This window comes from Phodopus roborovskii, unplaced genomic scaffold (genome assembly GCF_943737965.1).
Source record: "Phodopus roborovskii unplaced genomic scaffold, PHOROB, whole genome shotgun sequence".
NCBI lineage: Eukaryota > Metazoa > Chordata > Mammalia > Rodentia > Cricetidae > Phodopus > Phodopus roborovskii.
In genome coordinates this window covers 13,082,091-13,101,210 of record NW_026126482.1, presented here as the reverse complement: position 1 = coordinate 13,101,210, position 19,120 = coordinate 13,082,091, and the positions used below count along the sequence as shown (strand labels likewise).

General features: G+C 52.2%; 1 protein-coding gene across 1 annotated transcript in view; it reads right to left on the bottom strand.

Annotated features, from left to right (window-relative positions):
• Window positions 1-502: 502 nt before the first annotated feature.
• Window positions 503-19,120, bottom strand: part of Wnk2 (WNK lysine deficient protein kinase 2) — a 102,852-nt gene continuing 84,234 nt past the window's right edge. The window contains exons 23-30 of the mRNA XM_051194315.1: window positions 18,367-19,046; window positions 16,900-17,114; window positions 15,769-15,939; window positions 14,897-14,995; window positions 9,081-9,125; window positions 7,444-7,682; window positions 3,309-3,420; window positions 503-704 (exon numbers count right to left, since the gene is read on the bottom strand). Of these exons, the coding sequence (XP_051050272.1) occupies window positions 679-704; window positions 3,309-3,420; window positions 7,444-7,682; window positions 9,081-9,125; window positions 14,897-14,995; window positions 15,769-15,939; window positions 16,900-17,114; window positions 18,367-19,046 (1,587 nt within the window). The 3' untranslated portion in view covers window positions 503-678. The remainder of the gene's footprint in view (window positions 705-3,308; window positions 3,421-7,443; window positions 7,683-9,080; window positions 9,126-14,896; window positions 14,996-15,768; window positions 15,940-16,899; window positions 17,115-18,366; window positions 19,047-19,120) is intronic.

Here is a 19,120-nt window from a genome sequence, read left to right as displayed (position 1 = left end):
AGTGTGGGCCACCATTCATGAACTTTTGTCTCTAAGTTCTGAAGACTGAACTCAGGTCAAGCATTTTACTGATGGGGCCACCTTCCCAGGCTGTTTTCCTGCTCACTTTTGACATACACCACCACGGGAGGTGTAGAGCTCTTCCTGGACCTGGTGGTCCTGCCCTCCACCCCCAGGAGGTGCCAGGCCCCATGGTGGCTGGTTCCTTTCTTGATGGTACCCACGGGTCCTGGAATGGAGGGTTACTTTCAGACCTCCGTGGTGCTCTTCCTTTGATGGGGACAGATGACTAGTCTCCCTGGGCCAGAGAAAAGACCATGTGACATGGAGCTGAGCGTGAGCAAAAGGGACCTTGAGTCTGTGCCTAGAAGGGACACTGGGTAATGAGCCTCCAGGGCCTTGCAGGGAATGGACTGAACCCCACTCTACCCTTCTCATCTATCACCTGCCTGCCGAGAGGGGCCCCTGGAAAGGAGGAAGTTTGAAATACCCAAGTCCCATCTCCCCCAAAATATGTTTTATTCTTGCATTACATTTGTGTTTCCAATTGTGAATAAAAAAAATGGTTAGAAAGTGGTTACAAAACAGCGTGAGTGGACTAGAGGAGTGGCTGCCCTGGATGGAGTCTGTCACTTCTTCGCCTGGATGATGCAGTGTGGGCCTGGCGTAGAGGCCGGCTCAGTCGGGTTTTTCACTCTCAGGATCTAGAAAACAAAATGGCCACAGCTCACTACAGACCTCCGAGGCACTGGCCTGTCACCCAAGGCTGGGCCCTCATGCCCGCGCACACAGCCCTGCCTCTAGGCACCTGGCCCCTTTCCCAGAAGCTCCTAAAACGAAGGTGGAACGGTGGGCCAGAGCCATGCCAGGATGAGGCTGCATCATAGAGTCGTGTCTCTGCACAGAGCATGGCTGACTGTCGTCTGGATCTCTTCCTCTAAGGACAGACAGACACTCAGCAATGGCCACCTATGCCCAGAAAGACAAGACTCTCACCCCTGCTCCCCCGGACCATCCTGGACTGAGCTGGTCTTGAAGTCCTGGGAGAAAATAGTGACCATCAATTTCTGCTTGTGAATAGGGCCAGTGCCAAGATGAGGTACAGTGACACAGCCGCAGGAGTCTTCAAACAGGCGTGAAGCCTAGTGCTGCACCCTGAGACAGCCACCTCTAGCAGAGCAGACCCCATGTTGTCAGGGCCAGGTCTGCAGTGCGCGCACACACACACACACACACACACAGCTATCCATGGAGGGCTGGCTGGACCACCACAGTGCAAGTCTTCTCCATAAACCATCACCTTACCACCTGAGATCCCCGAAAGGATAGTGCCTCTCATGTGAACTCTGCTCAACAAGCCCCAGAGCCTGAAGCCCCACCCACCGAGAGGAAGGGGATGGCCAGGAGTTCCTATGACTCACACAAACTGGGTTTTCAAGGACCTACTACCAGCTGTGATGGGACTGGAAATGCAATCTGTCTTCTGAGAGATGCACCCTTTCTACCTACACTTCCGAAAGCAATGCAGATACAGAGTGGCTTGCAGCCCAGCCAACAGCCTGCAGAGTAGGCTGCAATGCCAGGCTTGGGATAATGGCCTGGTGATAACAGGCCTGGGCCACACCCAGCAGATGCAGTGCTAGGAGACTGGCAACCCCACCAGAGGCTTGGCTCTTGTCTCCCAGCCCTATGAGCTCCACCCTCCGGGGTAAAGAACGCATGGCTGCTGGCTCCAAGCAGAGGCCAGGACAGGCCCACCTGGCCCCTGTACCTATCTTTTACGAGGCCAGTCAGTTAGGCTTTGATATAAATAGAGGGCAAGAAAAAAAGCTGTCATCTCAAAGTATTTTCAAGCAAACGTTTATTTTTCTCCTTCGCAGTACAGTCTCTTAGGGATCCCATGCCACTAGCATCATAGGAGGAAAGGACTTGGGCGCAAGAGGAGTGAGAGAAGGCGGGGTCCACTTCACTAAGAAGTGGGCCTGTGTGGTTTTCAGACCAGACGCAGAGAACAGAAATCTCTTATTGCAGTATTGTAGCCTGGCAGAAGACTCTGCTCAGCCCCCTGAAAATTCAACTCTAACTGAATTGATGGAATAGTGTATTTCATCCAAAATAATTTAGCTGGTTCTCATGAGTATGGCTCAACTGTACAGTTCACATTGGGGTCACCCCTGGTAGCTCACCCTCCAATTGGAGGCATAAAACATTTGCTCAGAGGGAGTCAGGGGACTTTCACCCCCCTCCCCCCAGGACAAGTGTCACGGAAACCTCCAGAAGTGTTCCACCCCTCAGTAGGCAGGCCCGAGGATGGCCTGGAGAGGGATCTGCAGGGAAGGATGGGCAGGGCACAGGTCTTTGTGAAAACCACGGACAAGGAAGAAAGTGGGACCCTGAGCTGAATGGTAGTGTCTATGTGTATGGTGCGCATACAGCCTGCTGGCTATCGGCCATTCACCCGTTTGTTTCTTGGCAGGGTCCTCACGGCTCAATAAAGCTGCTGACACTCCTCACAGGGGGAACAACTTCAGGTGGGCCCTGTGGCTGTTACCGAAGATGCCCAGGGTGACCTCACCCTATCAAATGCTGAGCTCGTTCAGCATCTGCAGGTCACATTGTCAAGGTTCACTTTAGTCTCTGCTTTTAAGAAGGCGTTTACACGAGAACTAACCATCAGCTTCATATCTGTACCCCATTCCCGTCTCTGCGACATAACACTGTGGGACAGCAACGCACACAACTGTAATGCAAGCCGCCTTTGCAGACCAATGGCCTTTTTAAACATGTCTTTCCATCAGGAAACAGAAAAGCTGGGATTCAAGGCACTGGGCTGCTGCAGGGGGATGATGAGGTTCTAATCCTCAATGAAGGGCAGGCAATGGGTGTGAAGACACTGCCTGTGTAGACTGCAGGGACCTAAGAGTGATGGGGTCTGAGGCAGCAGGGGTAGGGTCTTGCTGCCCTCTCATGTCCCCTGGGCTGGGGCTCTGTGCCCTGTACCCATGTGGAGGAGCCATGAGGAGGCCAAACCACAACTGGGCTCTTCCACACGCTTCAGAGTGCTCCATCTGGCCAGGCCAGGGCAGAGGGCTATGTGATGTGCAGTCGGGGGCCTGGCATGCTGATAACAGGCGGCCGAAGGAACACTGGCAGCATAGGGACCTTAGTGGGGCTTTGAGTGCTCCAAGCCCCCTGTGGGGTCCCTGAGGCCACCCAGGGGCCCCAGGACACAGGGACAGGGAGCAGGCCTCCATACTGACTCAGAGGCAGTGCACAGGGAAGGCCCGAGAGGCTGGAGTGGACAGTACCTGGTATGGGCACAGGCAGGGCTGGGGTGGCTCCAGGAATGGCTGTGGTGGACAGAGGGCCAGGTGCTGGGGCCAGACACGGCGTCCCCACTCCTGCTCGAGGCACAGTTGTCTATGAGACACAGAGACAAAGAGGAAGGCTCAGGGGCCTGCAGTCAGTTGGTCTCCTTGTGCAGTCCAAGTGTCGGTGTGGGAAACAGCTGCCCTCCCTCCCCTGCTTGCCACACTGAGGTCTAGGCACTTGTGGGCCACAGGCTCCAGCTGTCCACAAGCCAGAGTGGGTTTGGAGCAGAGCCTGCAGGCTGTGGAAGGGTACACGAGTGGCTCACATTTCCACCCAGCTGACACCATGGCATCTAGTTTGATGGCCTAGTAACACTATGCACCTAGAGTGGCCCAGGAGGCATGTAGGGGTGGGAATTCTGGGGCAGCCCTCTGTACTCTCAGCCAGGTACAGTGGCCTTAGAGGCAGGGGAAGGGGCAGTTGATAGCTTCTAGAAACAGCACCTCTGATGACAGAATTGGATGTGACTACATCGAGAGAGATCAAGAACTGGCAGTTGGGAAATCGAAGATAGTAACTATAAAAGGTTTAACACCATAGTACAATGGACTTTGATACTTCACAGACATCCCACCTTACTCCAGGAGAAGCCCCACTGGAAGGGACATGCCAGAGTTCCCTGGTGAGCACTTGCCTAGCACATACGAGGCCCTGGCTTCCATCCTCTGAACCACAAACACACACATGACAGTACACACCCCAGCCAGTGTCCTCCACACAAGGCAGGATGGAGACTCGCCACACTTTTACAGAAGGCATGCTCAGCAGTGAAGGCCGCCTTGGAGCCAGCAGCCATACTTGCAGAGGGGGCAATGTTAGGCGCTCCCCCTCAAAGCTCCTTCATGCTTCCGGTCAACACTTCGAGGGGACCCAGCCAAGACGAGACAAAAAAAGAAAAACTGCTTAACTGCAAATGATACGATTTTGTGTGGAGAAACTCACAGGAAAGGCTGAACAAGCAAATTTCACAGGATTACAGCTTTCTAGGCACCAGAATTGGTCACATTTCACACACACAACTGGGACACAAAGTTTCCAAGACTGCACAGTTCATAAAAGCACTCCTAATCGTCAACCACCTTGAGATGGATTTAATGAGAGAGATTAACAATCTACAAAGATGTAAAGAAACAGATGCCAAGTTCATGGAACACTCTAGACTAGTAATACGGTAAACCTATCCAGTTCATTGACAGACTTAATCTACTGCCAAGAGAAACTCCAGTGGGTTATCTAAGACCTGCAAATGTTTAGGACCCAGAAAGATGGAGAGACTCTTGAAGTTCAGCAGTGGATGTCCTATCCCACCAGATAATAAGCTTTTAACGAAGCTGCAGTAAGGCATGAGGAGACTGTTGTTTCCACACAGTACAGACTGGAGAGAAAGGTACTACAATGAGTATACTATGTATACAACAGCTAAAACAGCAAAGCTTTCAGAAAAAAAAAAATCAAACTAAACGTCTTCTGTTTCATGCTCACCACTAGGAAAGTAAAAGAGGGTGCTGGGGACCTGTAAGAATTACTGTAAGTGTGAGGGTGTGAGCTTAGACTCCTCGTGCCTGCAGCCTGGTATGGTGGCATGTGCCCAGTGCTAGGGGCAGAGACAGGTGGATGCCTGGAGCTCACTGGCCAGGCAATCTGGCGAGCACCAGGCTCAGTGAGAGAGACCCTGTTCCAAAAGAGGGAAGGTAAGGAGGGACAGAGAAAACACCAGATGCTGACATTTGGTTTCATAAACTTGTCCACACATAACTACATACACTACACACACACACACACACACACACGAGAGAGAGAGAGAGAGAGAGAGAGAGAGAGAGAGAGAGAGAGAGAGAGAGAGAGAAGAGCATTTTGGTAGAATATATATGTAACACAAGACAAAATAGATATAACAGACTTCTACAAATCTAATAGAAATATAGATAAGTCAACTTTAAATAATTAATAATCTTGACCATGCACTTTATAGAAGATGCCTGTTAACAATAAGAACATGTGCTCAAAGGCAATAAAGTCTAGATTTTAAGTTATTTTTACAAACTATTTCTCCAACACAATGTCCTCCACATATTAAAACCTTACAAGACAAGGAACTAAGGAGCAAAGCTGTGGCGAGAAGAAAACAGGAAACCAGAGGATACCGTGTAAATAAGATGCACAGTTGAAATATTTGGCTGAGAACCATAAACTTTTAAAAATGATTTATTTATTTTTATTATATGTACATTAGTGTTGTGCCTGCATGTATGTCTGTGTGAGGGTGTAAGATCCCCAGAAATGAAATTATAGTTATGAGCTACATTTAGGTGCTGGGAATTGAAACTGGGTCCTTTGAAAGAGCAGCCAGGGCTCTTAAGCACTGAGTCATCTCTCCAGCCCCAAGAACTGTAAACTCTTTACATTTTTCATTTATTTTTATTCATGTGTATGTGTGTCTGTAGAGGTGTCTAGGAGGACACACAAGGGCCCCGGATGCTCTGCAGCTGGACTTAGAAGCCCTTGTGAGCCTGGAAACATAGGTGTTAGGAACTGAACTTGGGTCCTCTGCAAGAGCTAGAAAGGCTAGAATTCAGTGGCCTATCCAGTTTGAGAAGTTTTTCTTTTTCGATCTAATGTTGGGGGACAAACCAGGGTCCTCACTACACTAGGAATACACTCTGCTACCGACTCATAGTCAAACCTAAGAATCTTTCTAGAGATCTTTAAGCCAGAGAGAGAAATAGTAAGAGTTATAAATGAATAAAATAGATGACATAGGACATCAAAGCTAATACAGTTCTTTAAAATGGCTCATGAAATTAACAAAGCCTTAAGATATGAGGATAAAAGGCAGGAGGGGGAGGAAGGACAGGCACACAGAGGGGGAACAGAGACAGAATGACGCACGGAGGGAAGCGGGGAGGCATAATCAATACCAGGAACAACACACAGCTTGGGATCATGCAAACAGCAATAAGAGGCATTACAGTGATTAAATGGCAACTGATCTGAAAGTTTAGGCAGTTAGGGATGAAGTGGCAGTTACCAGGGATGCAGAATTTAACAAGACTATCAAAACCAGAACACTCAACAGTGTTAGAAATGGAGAAGAAGCCAGGTTTCTAAGGCAAGCCTTCCAAGAGATGGACAGATGTGTGATGAGTTCTGCCAGTGTCGCCTGCTGTAGGCGGTGGCATTCGATGCTCACTGCAGGCTTCCAGTTCCCTTGTGTGTTTGGGAAGATTCAAAGCCTAAGTTCACAGAGGGATGTTTTCCATATTAAAAACAACACCCACAAGATACTTCAGCCCAGATGGGTTCATCCGTGAATTTCATGAATCATATTAAAGTAGAAATAACACCAACCTTCCAGAAATTCCTCACAAAAGCTGGCAAAGTGGGGACTCTCCTACAGCTAGCTCTCCCCAAATCTCAATGTGTGCCAAGACCTGCGAGGGTATCTACCTGCCCTGCCCCGTGTTGGCCCCAGCTGGATGTGGTTGCTCCTGAGGAGTGAGGAGTACACACACCCACCCTTTCTATAGCCTGGAGACAAATGGATGTAACGCAGATGGAGGTATGTCTGTCCACAATGAGGGTATATTGACTACTTAGGGCTGCTAACTCAGGGATTCTGCTGTACCTGAGTTCTAAGTCCAGGCTCAGCCTGTCCTCTGATGGCCACATGGACCACAGGAAGTCATTTTACCTCCCAATCATTACAGGGGCAAAGACCTATTTTTTTTTTTTTTTTTTTTTTTTTTTTTTTTGAGGCAGGGTTTCTCTGTGTAGCTCTGGCTGTCCTGCTGTCCCTCACTCTGTCGACCGGGCTGGCCTAAAACTCAGAGAGAGAGATACCCCCCTCTAGCCCCCCCCACCCTCCCCCGCTTCCCAAGTGCTGGGATCAAGGGTGTGTGCCGCCACCACCACCCAGAAAGGCCTAATTCTTTTGGAGAAGATGGACCCTGATCATGAAAGGCAAGTACTTTTAGCATGATGGCCATCTTGCACATAAGATTCCGGCTCATGGCCACAGCCACTATGCCTACCATGTCCCTCCCAGTAGAGCCTGTGCCCCTGCTCACTCACAGCCCGCGCCTCGCCAGGGACCTCCATGTCATGCAGCTTCTGTGTCTGCTTCAGCTGGTTGAGTGTGGGCTTCATCTGCGTCGCCTCCACTGCCTTTGTTGTCCATTCGTCTACCAGTTTGTGCAGATCATCCGTGAAGGTGCCTTTCTTGTTGTTGCTGTTGTTCACCTGCGCCTGGACGTGCAGGGTGGGCTGGGGACCTGGCTCAGGGCCTGGGGCCAGGCTGCTGGTGGAAGACCCTGGGGAGTCATATAGGCCAGGATTGGTGACGTCACGCACTCACTCAGCACCACTGACAGGCTGGCCGCAGTCATTCTCACATGATGGCTGGGATAATCAATGGCTTCACTCTGGCCAAGCAACACCTTGCTTCAAGAGGCGGTCTGCATCAGTGGGCCTTGCTGCCTGGTGTTCGACACCGTGAGGCACTGCGTAGGCTATGGGCGACTGGGCTGTGCCAGGCAGCCTCACTTGTTTCTTAAGTCAGGCCAGGGAGGAAGACTGGCAGTCTCCATTAAGAGTCCACCACAGCCAAACACATGGCACAGCCAGATACACATGGGCACTGGCATCCAGGGACAGGGTCAGATTCTGGCCTACTTTGCAGAATGCTCAGTACCCAAGTGCCACCACGAGCCTTCCAGCAGACTATTCATTGTGTTCCTGTATGTTTTAGTTGGTTAGGAGTTTGGAACTCAAGACAAGGAAATGGTGCCTTTTCTCATCCAATCATTTGGAAAGGTGGTAATAAAAGATACCACGCCTAGAGTCCCTGGGGTGGGCTCCATACCCTCCAAGCCACAGCTTGGTGATACTGAGAGGTAGGGAGCCAGGAGTCGCTCTGCAGACTAGAGAGCTTGGCTGCTTCTATGAAAGGTTGTTTTTTATGGATAACACAGGACTTATTGAATTGCTCCCTCCCCTCCTCCCCCCTACCCATGCATGTAATTCCATCTAGCAATTTTGAATAAGCCAATTTAAAATGTTTATACACCTCACCAAAAAACCCAAGCAGCTAATGACCATCTCTTCAAACAAGCTGTTCCAAAAGGTAATGAACTTTAGTGGCCAGCGATGGGAATGCATAAACAATGGGTTACACGTTAGTGATGAGACTCAACACACAGCCATTGCTACATGAGGTTTTCAGCCGAGGGGGGGGGGGGAAGGGAGGGAGAGGGAGAGAAAGAGAGATGGGGGGATTATAAAAAAAAAAGACAAGAAAGAGCAAAGGGATGTGTGGGACTGGCCCAGGTCGACTAATACCCATCCAGTCTTGGTATCTCTCCTCAGGAAGCACTCGTAGTTAACACCTCAAAGAAACAATGACACCTTAGGTTTTGGAAAAGGACCCAATTGCTAAACAGTGCTATGTGGACCCTGTGGAGAAGGGCAGGCCTATTAAGAGGTGACTGGCAAGATGGCACAAACTCTAGGAACCATGGAGACACAAAGAGGAGTTGGGAGGGAGTAGCTATCCAGACAGGCAGAAGCAAAGCAGAACCCTGTGGGTCAGGGTCAGGGTCAGGGGCAGAGCAGGCCACGCTTCGGTGGGAGGCCCTGATGTGCACTAGCCACGACAAAGCCCATGCGATGAGAGGGGACAAAGGGGTTAAAAACAAAACCCAGATAATTACTACTGCTGTGTTCTTTGCCTAGGCAGAGACGCTTCAGGGCTGACCCTGTAAGGGAAAAACAAAGGACACAAGACCACAGGGTTAGGCAGAACAGCACACACCGATCACACTACCACACGTAAGCAAAAGTCATCAGTGTGCAGGGAGGGACAGACACAGGCAGCAGTTGGAGAGGGAGGCCAGCCTGGCCGGGAGAACGAGAATGGGGTGGTACCCCCCAGAGTTCGTGTGTAGGCTTTCATGGCCTTCGATGAGGAGGTAGAGGTGCCAGGGCAAGTCCCAAGCTTCAGGGAGGAGTGTTCTGTCTCTAATAGCATATTTCAGAAAAAGAGAAAGGAAAAAAAAAAAAAAGAAAAAGAAAAAAAGGAATAATCGCAAAGCACACTGCTTGGGCGTCAAACACCAGGCCTTTGGGAGCCCCACTGGTTGAGGCAGGGAAACCCACTGAAAGTCAGCCATGGGGTCCCCGAATGGAGCCAGGCTCAGCCTGGGCTGGCCACCAAGGCCACCAGAGGTTTTCCAAGTGCAAAAAGATACATTGTTTTGCAGGTTTGAGGCCAATTCTGGATCCCAGATGGCTGCCTTGGACCAAGCCAGATAGGGGACTCTAGCAGGGATATTAGAGTCTATCTTGGGGTTGATGTGGATTTGGGGAGACACCACACCTCTTCTCTACCAGCTCACTTTCCCTAGGGGCACAGGAAACACCCTTATGGGACCACCACAAAGCAGCTCTCACCCTACTGTCCTGAGTCTGTCTGGGGTCAGGTGGGCAACAGACAATGCAACATCTGGAAGAATCTAGAGGGGTGGAGTAAACCAGTGACCCAGGGCCAGCCTGGGCTACAGTGCGGGCTGCTATTCTCCCTTAACCTAGGGCCACTCTGGGAGCTACAACTGGCAAGGAAGAACTCAGCCTTCCCCAAGGTCATTTGGCAAATCCACATTAGCACAGCAGGTCTGTACTCTAGCCTCTAGCTCCCCCTCTCCCAAACACAGCCTCAGGAAGGGGGTGCGACTGGCTAACCCTTACAACTTTTCTAGAGGGGCTGGCACTCTTGCCATGAGGGATGGAGTAGTACATAAATGCTGGCCACACCCTGGCCAGAGTTCAGCCCAAGCTGTGAGTATTGGACCTGAAGCACAGCTGCAATAGATTTAGTTTTATCCTGTAAGGTTTCTAAGGCTGCAGTGGGAAAATGGGGTGTTTTGTTGAGTAATTCCAGTTTCAGATGGAAAAGTGGGGAGATAAACAGGAGGGATCTGGAAGATACTGTGTGTTGGGGGGAAGGAACCTTAACCTACTTTTAGAGGAAAAGGGGCTACGGATTTGGGACTCAGTCCTGGCTATTGTCATACTGGGTAGAGTGACAGATGGACTGCTGTGGCTGGCCTTCCTGGGTTCCAGACTCAAGTGTCCATGGCCATCAGCTCCCACCCTCCATATCCCTCCTGCACTGGCTCCGGATGATCAGAGTAGGCAGTGCCAGCCTCTGGACAAATCGGCCAGTGTTTGTCATCCTGTGTCAACACTAAGGCCATACTGCTCTCTGGCAGGACTTGGTGCAGAGCCTAGGGGAGCACCCAGGACTCTACAGTCCGTCCTGCAAATCCCTAGATGGCTCTCAATATACCATGGGCAGCACGTCTACCTGGGGTATCTGATGAACAAGCGTGGCCCCATCTCTACTGTGCCAGGATAGATACTTGCAGGCTCTTACTCAGGGTAGCACTGGGTGAGCAGACCAAGCCAGTCAGAAGCAGGACGGCCTCCCTGGATGTCCCACTTGTCCCCCACAGTGAGTGAGGTGAGCTCTCTGCTTATTGCTTTGGTTCAAACCATGAACTACGCATGGGTTGACAGCACGCCCTCTCCACAGTTCCACAGCCACCACCCTCAAGACCTTGGCTGGCAACAAGGACTTCTCAAGCATGGGAGATGCAAAGCTCCAGGAGGAGAGTCTAGGACAGATACTTAAAAGAGGAGCTTCAGGCTAGAGGGGACAGATCCTCACATCTGTTCTCTGCATCCCATTATTCAAATATTGATGAGGCTCACAGGAACAGGTCTCCTTGGGGAGTTAGCCCTCCTGGGACGACCCAGTGTTTCCTATAACCAGTCAAGGTGGCTCAGTTTCATCCCCATCCCAACTTCCCACAGGCCAACTCTAACTACAGACCACTAGCCCCTCCGCCCAATTGATGCCAAAGGCCAAAACACCCTCAAGAGCTGTTTCTATATTAAACAATCCTAGTCTCAAGTGGAGACAACAACTAAGAACTACCCATGAAGCATCAGTTCAGAAACAAGTTGTCTTGGTTCAGTCCAGCATGGTTTAGGGACAGTTTTTTCACTTGGCTTTGAGCTGCATAACCCTGGAGCTAACAGGCATGCTTTCACAGCCCTCAGTGGTAAGCTAGGCCACAGAGTGTGGAGGGGTCTCCTGCGTGCGCTGCTGGGGAGCCTCACTGGATTCTCTCACCACCAGCAAGAGATAAGAGCATCGCAGAGAGGAAGAAGGTTGGGGAGGCTGCACAGGGTCCCTGTACCGGGTTTGAGACAAATGAGAACGGGACGAGGGAACAACACACTGCGAGACCTCGTGTGTCTTGTGGCACAGCCGGTGCCTGCCAGAGCATGGCCGGAAACAAAGGAAGTGTCTCAGTAGGCTGTACCCACGGTTGCTCAACAACAGATGCCCAAGTGCAGCCTTGGGTTCTGACTTGGACCTCTCCTCCTCAGTTCTATGGCCACTGGTTTTAGGGTAAGTATGATGGACTCAGTGCCACTGTCTACCACAGGGAGGGACCTGCAAGTGAGTCATTGCGTCTGTGCCAGGACCCTGCCCAGGCTGGGGGAAGGGAACTGATGAAGGCACTGCACTCCCTAGAGGCCTGTGCTGGTTTGACTAAGAATGGCCCCAAAGGATCATATATTTGAATGCTTACTCATCAGGGGGTGGCACTACTTGAGAAGGATTAGGAGCCCTGGCCTTGTTGGAGGAAATGTGTTACTGTGGGTGGGCTTTGAAATTTTAAAAGCCCAAGCCAGGCACAGTGTCTCTCTCTTCCTGCTGCCTGTGGATCTAGATCTAGAACTCTCAGATCCTTCTCCAGATCCGCATCTGCCTGCTGCCACCATGTTCCGCGCCATGACGACAAGGGACTAAACCTCTGGAACTATAAGTAAACCCCAGTTAAATGCTTTCTTTTACGAGTTGTTGTGGTCAATGGTATCTCTTCACAGCAACAGAACTCTCAGATAAGGCCTTTCCGCCCACAGCCCAACTCCACCTGCCCCCTGTCTTGTGTTCAGCTCAGCCTCTGGAGCTCTTTGATGCTCTGCCTGGAATCAGAGACAGGCCCTCCAGCCCACTCAGTGACTTGAGCTCAGCCTGCCCTTCTGGGGCTCTTTCCTTCTTTGGAAGCCCAGATCTTTGTTTTCTTAGAGCCTTCTGTCTCTAGAAAGTCTCTAGAAAGACACAAATTGGTACTGTCTGGTAGGCTTGATCAAGGTCAGCCCTGGTCACACAGCTTCACAGAGGCAGGCATACTCTAGCATCCTACCAGCCACCTGCACACTCTGCCCCCAGAGCCCTCCTCTCCTCTCAGCCCCTTGGCCAGGCTCCGCCCTTCCACCATTTGTCCTCTCCCACACGAAGCTCTGATCTCCCCCACCCCGCCCTCCATGCTCAATTCCACAGGTCTCACATCTCCTCTCCAGGATAAACTCTTGCAGTTTATCCAGAAACCAGCACATAGACATAGAAGTGGAAGTCTCAAGGAGAGCCCTAGATCCCTAAAGCTCAGAGGCCAGCAGCATGAAAGATGAAAGGGCCTTTAGCGCTTCATTTTCACAGAGTGACGACGGCCCAAGACTCTCCCTTCTGTGTACCACTATGAAAGTACCAGAGCAGGAACTCCCCTAAGCGCTGCCTGGCAGCCACTGGAGAACATACAGGGGTCACAGAATGCTGAGCCAGCCCAGCCTGCCACGATAGGCCAGGCTGTGGACCAGCGATCCATGTGCAGACAGCACCTGAAACAACCTGGCCAAGCCCCCTCTCCCCCACTGTTTTGTTTTTAATCTCAGTCCAATAACTCACAATAAAACCAATGGACACCATTTAAAAACAGCACCCGAAAAGCTCTTCTCAGAGATGTGACCGATGACTTTAACAAACTGCCATGTGCTCTGCCATGAAGGCAGGACATACCCAGAGTTCCAGGTGTTGTCACACCTAGTGACCATCCTCATATAAGTTGAGTGCCCACCAGGCACAGCCAGGAGCCAGACCGAAGCTGGTGGATGGGAACAGACCCCGCCTGCTGCAAAGGTATGTGAGGGACGCACAAAGGGAGCCCTCCCCGCCCTTCTCATCCTCAACTCAACAACTGACCAGAAGCTAGAGTCGCACTGCAAGCCAGATGCCACTGTGCCACAAGTGGGCAGACTACGAACAGACAAGAAGATGTCGGGAAGCCCCTGGCACTTCCACATAGCCATGTGCCCCGGGGAAGGATGACCCGCCATGGGCCTCTGATGCAAGGAGTAGGGAATGGCAATGGTCACCTACCACAGACATGGTCTCTGGGTCCCCACAAGCACAATGTATCTTTATTGTACAAGCAAAAAGTCATGTGCCCCAAACCAGCATCTCCAATCCAATTGTCAAAAAACTTTTTTTTTTCTGTTAAAAACACAAAAACCTAAAAGCTCCACAACTTTGGATCGATTTGCCAATCATTGTGAGGGTTAAAAACAAATCACACCAGGGAGAGCTGGTCCCAGCAGGTGATCATCCCTGGGTACTAGAAACACGAGTGTCCCAGGGTGTGAGGGAGGTGGCAGTGGTGGGAACTGGAGGAGCTGCCTCACTGGCTTCATCCCTCGTGTCACAGGGGTCAGCTGAAGACATACGGAACAGAGTGTCCCAGCTGGGTGGGAAAGAACAGGGACCCAGGCAGGGTGTAGGCTCCAACGCAAGAGCTATGTGGAATGGAGCAGGTATTTGTTCATCTTTTTGAGCTGGAGTGAGCGGAGGGTGTGGGGAGATGGCAGAGGGGACTAGCCCTCCCTGCATGGTGCGGTGGAGGACCAGGGAGCCCTAGCAAGTTCTTTGTTTTTGCAGTGCATGGGGTGGGGCCTGGGGCCTTCCTTTGGCATGCTAGGCAAGTGCTGCGCCACTGATTATTCCCCCAATCCCCCTGAAGCACACTTTTAGCATCTCCTCATGCAGGGAATGGGAAAGAGGGTGAGATGGGGCTGGGGGCGGGGCTTTGGCCCTACACAGAAGTCACACCCTCCAGGGACATGAGGGCTTTATCAGTCTGCTACATGCGTGTTGTGGGAGTCCAGGTACATGTGTAACAACACACTGGGTATCTGGAGAAGGTTGGGGTTGTCTTTTTGTTGTCATTGAAACTGGGAGACAGCAGACATTTATACTGGCCACAATTGCAACACAAAAGAAAACTACGTCCAACATCCAAAGAAAAGGAATGAGGTAATGGAAGTGTGCGGAGCGCCCTGGTGTATGTGGGGTGGAGGGCCATGGAAGAGGTAGGTATGCTGCTGCGCATGATTTTGGTGCCTGGGCGCATCCAAGAGCATGCACACAGCTGTCTGTAGCTGGGTGACTATGGACACTGTGTGCAGTGGGAAAGGCTTGTGGGGTCCACCTTTTACATGGAGGTGACCTCAAGGGGTCGGAGTGGCATCCTATGAAATGCATGAGAGGTAATGAAGACGGGGTGGGGTGGGGGGAGAAACCAAGGGCCAGGAGGTGGGAAAATACAAAAGAACAAATACAGACAGATGGACACAGATACGGGTCCACTGAGGAATCGAGCACGAGGCTTGCTACTAGACTTATAGGCCCCTCTCTCAGACGTTGGGTGGTAAACCGTCCAGCCTGCAAATGAATATAAAGGGAAGAAAACAGAGAGACACTTATCAAGTACAGGTTGCTGCGATTCCTCCTCCACACCAACAGCCACACCAGCCTTGTAACTTAACATCCATGGCTCCATCTAGCCCAGCCCAAGCACCAAAGCCACTGACCACAGAGTGGGAGGAAGCAACAGTAGGAACAGAAGAGAAGCGGCCCGGAGGAGGAGGGGTGGGGCAGGTGGGGCACCTTTAACAGTCACCATGATTTCTCTGGACAGAGATGGTGAGGACAGGAAAACGCCTTATCGAGCAGCTGCTGCCGTCCACAGCAGTGATGAGCCGACATCCCAGCCTGAGAGCTGAGCCCTTGTCCCCTAGCCGTCCTGTGGACTTTGGAAGGACCCGGTGTTTACCACCGTCTGGCTCTGCTGTGGGAAGCAGGCAGGGCAGGGTAGCCAGGGCCTAGGAACAGGCATCGCACAACACAGCAAGATGCCAGGCCCAGTTCCCTCCCCAGTCATCGGGCTGATCCCTCCTGGTCCCGGCCACTTCCTGAGGTCCACGTTAGCAAACCCATCACCTGCCTCTGAGCCGCTTACATGGCGGGACAATTCCATTCTTTGTATTCAAAGACTACACCTTTACTTTTTTTTTTTCTTTGTTTGTTTTTATAAAGCTGCTTAGCAGCCTTAGTCGTAGCTCTGGCCCCCTCTACACACACAGGCGTGCTTCTGGGACATCACTGAGGCCCTACGTGGCTGGCACATGCTTGGAGACAGGCAAGCTGGAAATCACCTTGGCCACGCGCTCCGCCTCCATCACTGGCTAAACCGGAGCAGATGTCTGTGGACAGGGAGGCCCGGACGGAGCAGGGCTGCTGGGTCTGAACTGCCTTGGTGCCCGGGGGCGTGCTGGCGTGGGCAGGGTCCTTAGTGGGAGGGCCTCTGCTGGAGTCAGACAAATGACCTGGGCGAGGGGGGGAGAAGAGGTGACAGGCACCATGAGGCGCCAATGGGCAGGGAAGGGTGTGGCTGGGTTGGCTTCCTGCTCTCTGCTGGGTGACCTTGGGGAAGTTGAGTCTCCTGAAGAAAACTAGTGTCCTGACAGGCTCCTGGTCTAAAGTGCTGGGGCTGATCAAAGAAAGTGTCCCCCTTTACTAATCCCAGTGCCATGCCAGAGGAGGGCTCAAAGTAGCCTTGAGTGAGTCACTGCAGAGCCTCCCCCTAGCTTTGGGATTGGCACTGTGCAGGTGGCTCACAATTAGGGAGTGCTTGCAGGCAATTCACTAATGCCTTCCCATCTGTCATATTTGGAGACTGGAGTTTATGGGTCCTCCCCACTCAGAGTATACCCTGCAGCACAGTTCCAGAAGGCTCAAAGGAACCCTGGTATGCAAAAGATGCTGACTGGTGCCTGGCCTCTGCAGCACCAGGAACTGGGTACCACTATTGCAAGGCCTGGAGAACAACCCATCCTCTCCTTGCCCACAAAGGCAGCCACCTGATACCCAGTGAGCAGGAGCTAACGTGTGCCTGAGTGAAAAGGCCAGAGGAAGCAGTCACTTCCATCCATCCCAGGCTATATCCTGTATGGAGGAGCAGGGATGGAGGGCTGGGGCTTCCTAGGTGCAATGTGGCTCAGGAGTGGCTCCTTTCTTCCACAAAGGGCCAAGGCCTGGCTCCAAACAGCCCCTATTCTCACACAGGCCTTTCCATTGGGCCCTAGTGTGGAGGCCTGGGGCTACCCTGGGTTTGCAGAGACTCTCAGCTCCAGTAAAAAGGAGGTCTAGGAAGAAGAAAACCCCACATACTCTCCCAGGTCTGGAGATATTGCACCAACCCAGAGCTAGCCTCTCAGGCTAATTTGGGGTTCACCAGTACCCTCCCTCCTCAGCCCAGGTACAGTCTTCCCCTAGAAGCAACAGACCTGTGCTGGAGGCCACAACCTTGAGCTGTTGCACCAGTGGGTTCAGCAGCTTGCCAGCCTTCAATTTGCTCTTGCTGGTTTTTCTCCTGCGACCCATGGGAGGAGCCGTGTGGAAGAACCCCACATTGGGAGGGAGTGGCTTGCCCAAGCGGTGGTACAGGGCCTCAATCTCTTGCTTCTGCTGGCTCTGTAGCTCAGAGATTTCCTTCAGGTGCCTGGAGCAGGAGAGAGGAGGCAAGGCAGGTGGGCTTCCCTTGTGGGGAAAGGCTGGGCTGCTTTGCAGGCTTTCAACGCCACTATCTAAGCAAGGTGGGAACAAGGCGAAGGATAATGTTCAATGATTAGTTCAAGTTTTCAGATACCCAGAATCATGACCACTAAATTGTCTCAATAGCCATTCACTCACTCAAACCAATCAATAAAGACCCAGTGGGAGTGGCTCTCCCTGCCAATGCAGAGAGAGAGAGAGAGAGAGAGAGAGAGAGAGAGCAGTGTCCCCAGAGGAGGCTGGCTGCCTGTGGGGCTGCTGGGGTCAGTGCACAAGACCCCTCCTTAGGGTTCTGAGCACAGACCTGTTCTGAGGTCTCAGCCGGGGCCCAGTTCTTCACTCTCACCCCAACAAAAGTTCCACTATGGCCGCTTGGGACAACCTTGCCAAGAGTACCAAGGCTGGCAGTCTTCATGGCCTGCCCTCCACACAATTTTGCAGAAACTGCAGTTTCACTGTCTGTCTCCTCCTCACAGGGTACCTGTAGTTCCTGAGCTCATTTAGACAACGGCAACAAACCTCTGCCCTTCAGCCACTGGTGCTCAGGAGCTCCCCTGTTAAGCTCCACCCTTCCACCCCCAAAAGACAGCTTAGGGCATTAGTGATCCTTGACCACAGAGGAGCAGACTGAGGGGCGAGAGACAACCAGAGAGGAACGGTGACAGAGACAGATTCTGAGACAAGGAGAGATTAGTAGAGAGGGAGGGAGGGGAGGGAGAAAAGTCTGAAGAAAGGGACAGGTCTCCTAACCCCTAGCAAATGCTTCCATAGGTGACAGAGGAAGAAGGGATGATTTCACACTCAGAAGAGCCAGAAATCATGCAGGTGGCCGAGTGTGGCCGGCCCAGGGCAAAGATATTCTAGATGGGGACTCTTTCCTCAGTTTGGAGGGCAGAAGTAAAGAGGCCCCTTCCCTGTCCCATTACACACCCACCAGTGGACACCTCATGGCCAGGACCTAAATTTCATCTAACATTACTGACCGGACCCAGCCTGGTCCTCCCAACCATGCCGGCCTGTGGCCGCCATCCCCTCCTGATGCTAGCTGGACGAGCCCCACTCTGGCCAGATAAGCCTTGCCCCCAGATAATGGTGAGCCTCACCATTACATACTGGTCAAGTGAGCTGTACCCGTCAAGCTATCCAGGTGAGTTCCCTACACACACCCGACCAGGTGATCCATGTCCCCCAAAACGTACTTTTCCCGCAGACTGCGCAGTTCCTTCTTTATGTCTGCATCCTCAAACTCTGAGTCATTGTCACTGCTGATGTAGGATGACTGCGAGTGGAAGGATGTGATGCTGATGGTAGGGACCTTTACACCTGCCCTGCTGGGTGTCTCAGGACCCAGCGAGCCAGCCCTTGAAGACCTATGCAGGAAGGCAGTGGCCTTCTTCACAAAGTCACTTGCCACACCACCACTACCCGGCAGGGAGGATTGCTTCTGCACCTGGGGCCTCCTTCTCGGGCACTCATCCCCAGAGTCACTGGAGGCAGGCTCCTCAACGCCAACCTCGATGGAGGAAGCCGTCTGTACCCGTCGCACGGCCAGCTTCACATCAGGGCTGGAGGGGATCTCGTCCAGGTAGACGTCAGGTGGGGCGGAGTACCGCAGGCTGTGAGGTGAGGCTAGAGTCCACTCATCCTGTGTGCTGACCACGGAGAAGCGGCCCACAGTTTTGGCTGGAGAACTGCTGTCCTGCTGCCCTAGTCGTTTATGAGGGGACCCGGAGACCCGAGCGCCACGCATCTGGGCTGGGCTGCTCTCTGTCAAGGTCCCCAGGCAATTCTGCACGGGTGCAATGGAGGCTTCTCTGGGAACGCTACTGTTCTGATCTTTGGGATCCATGTGTGTAGGGATGGAAGAGACAGAGGCATCCTGAGGAAAGGATGGATATGAAGAGTCCATGAGAACCAGCTGAGGTTAGAAACCTCTGCTCCCTTCTGGCTACT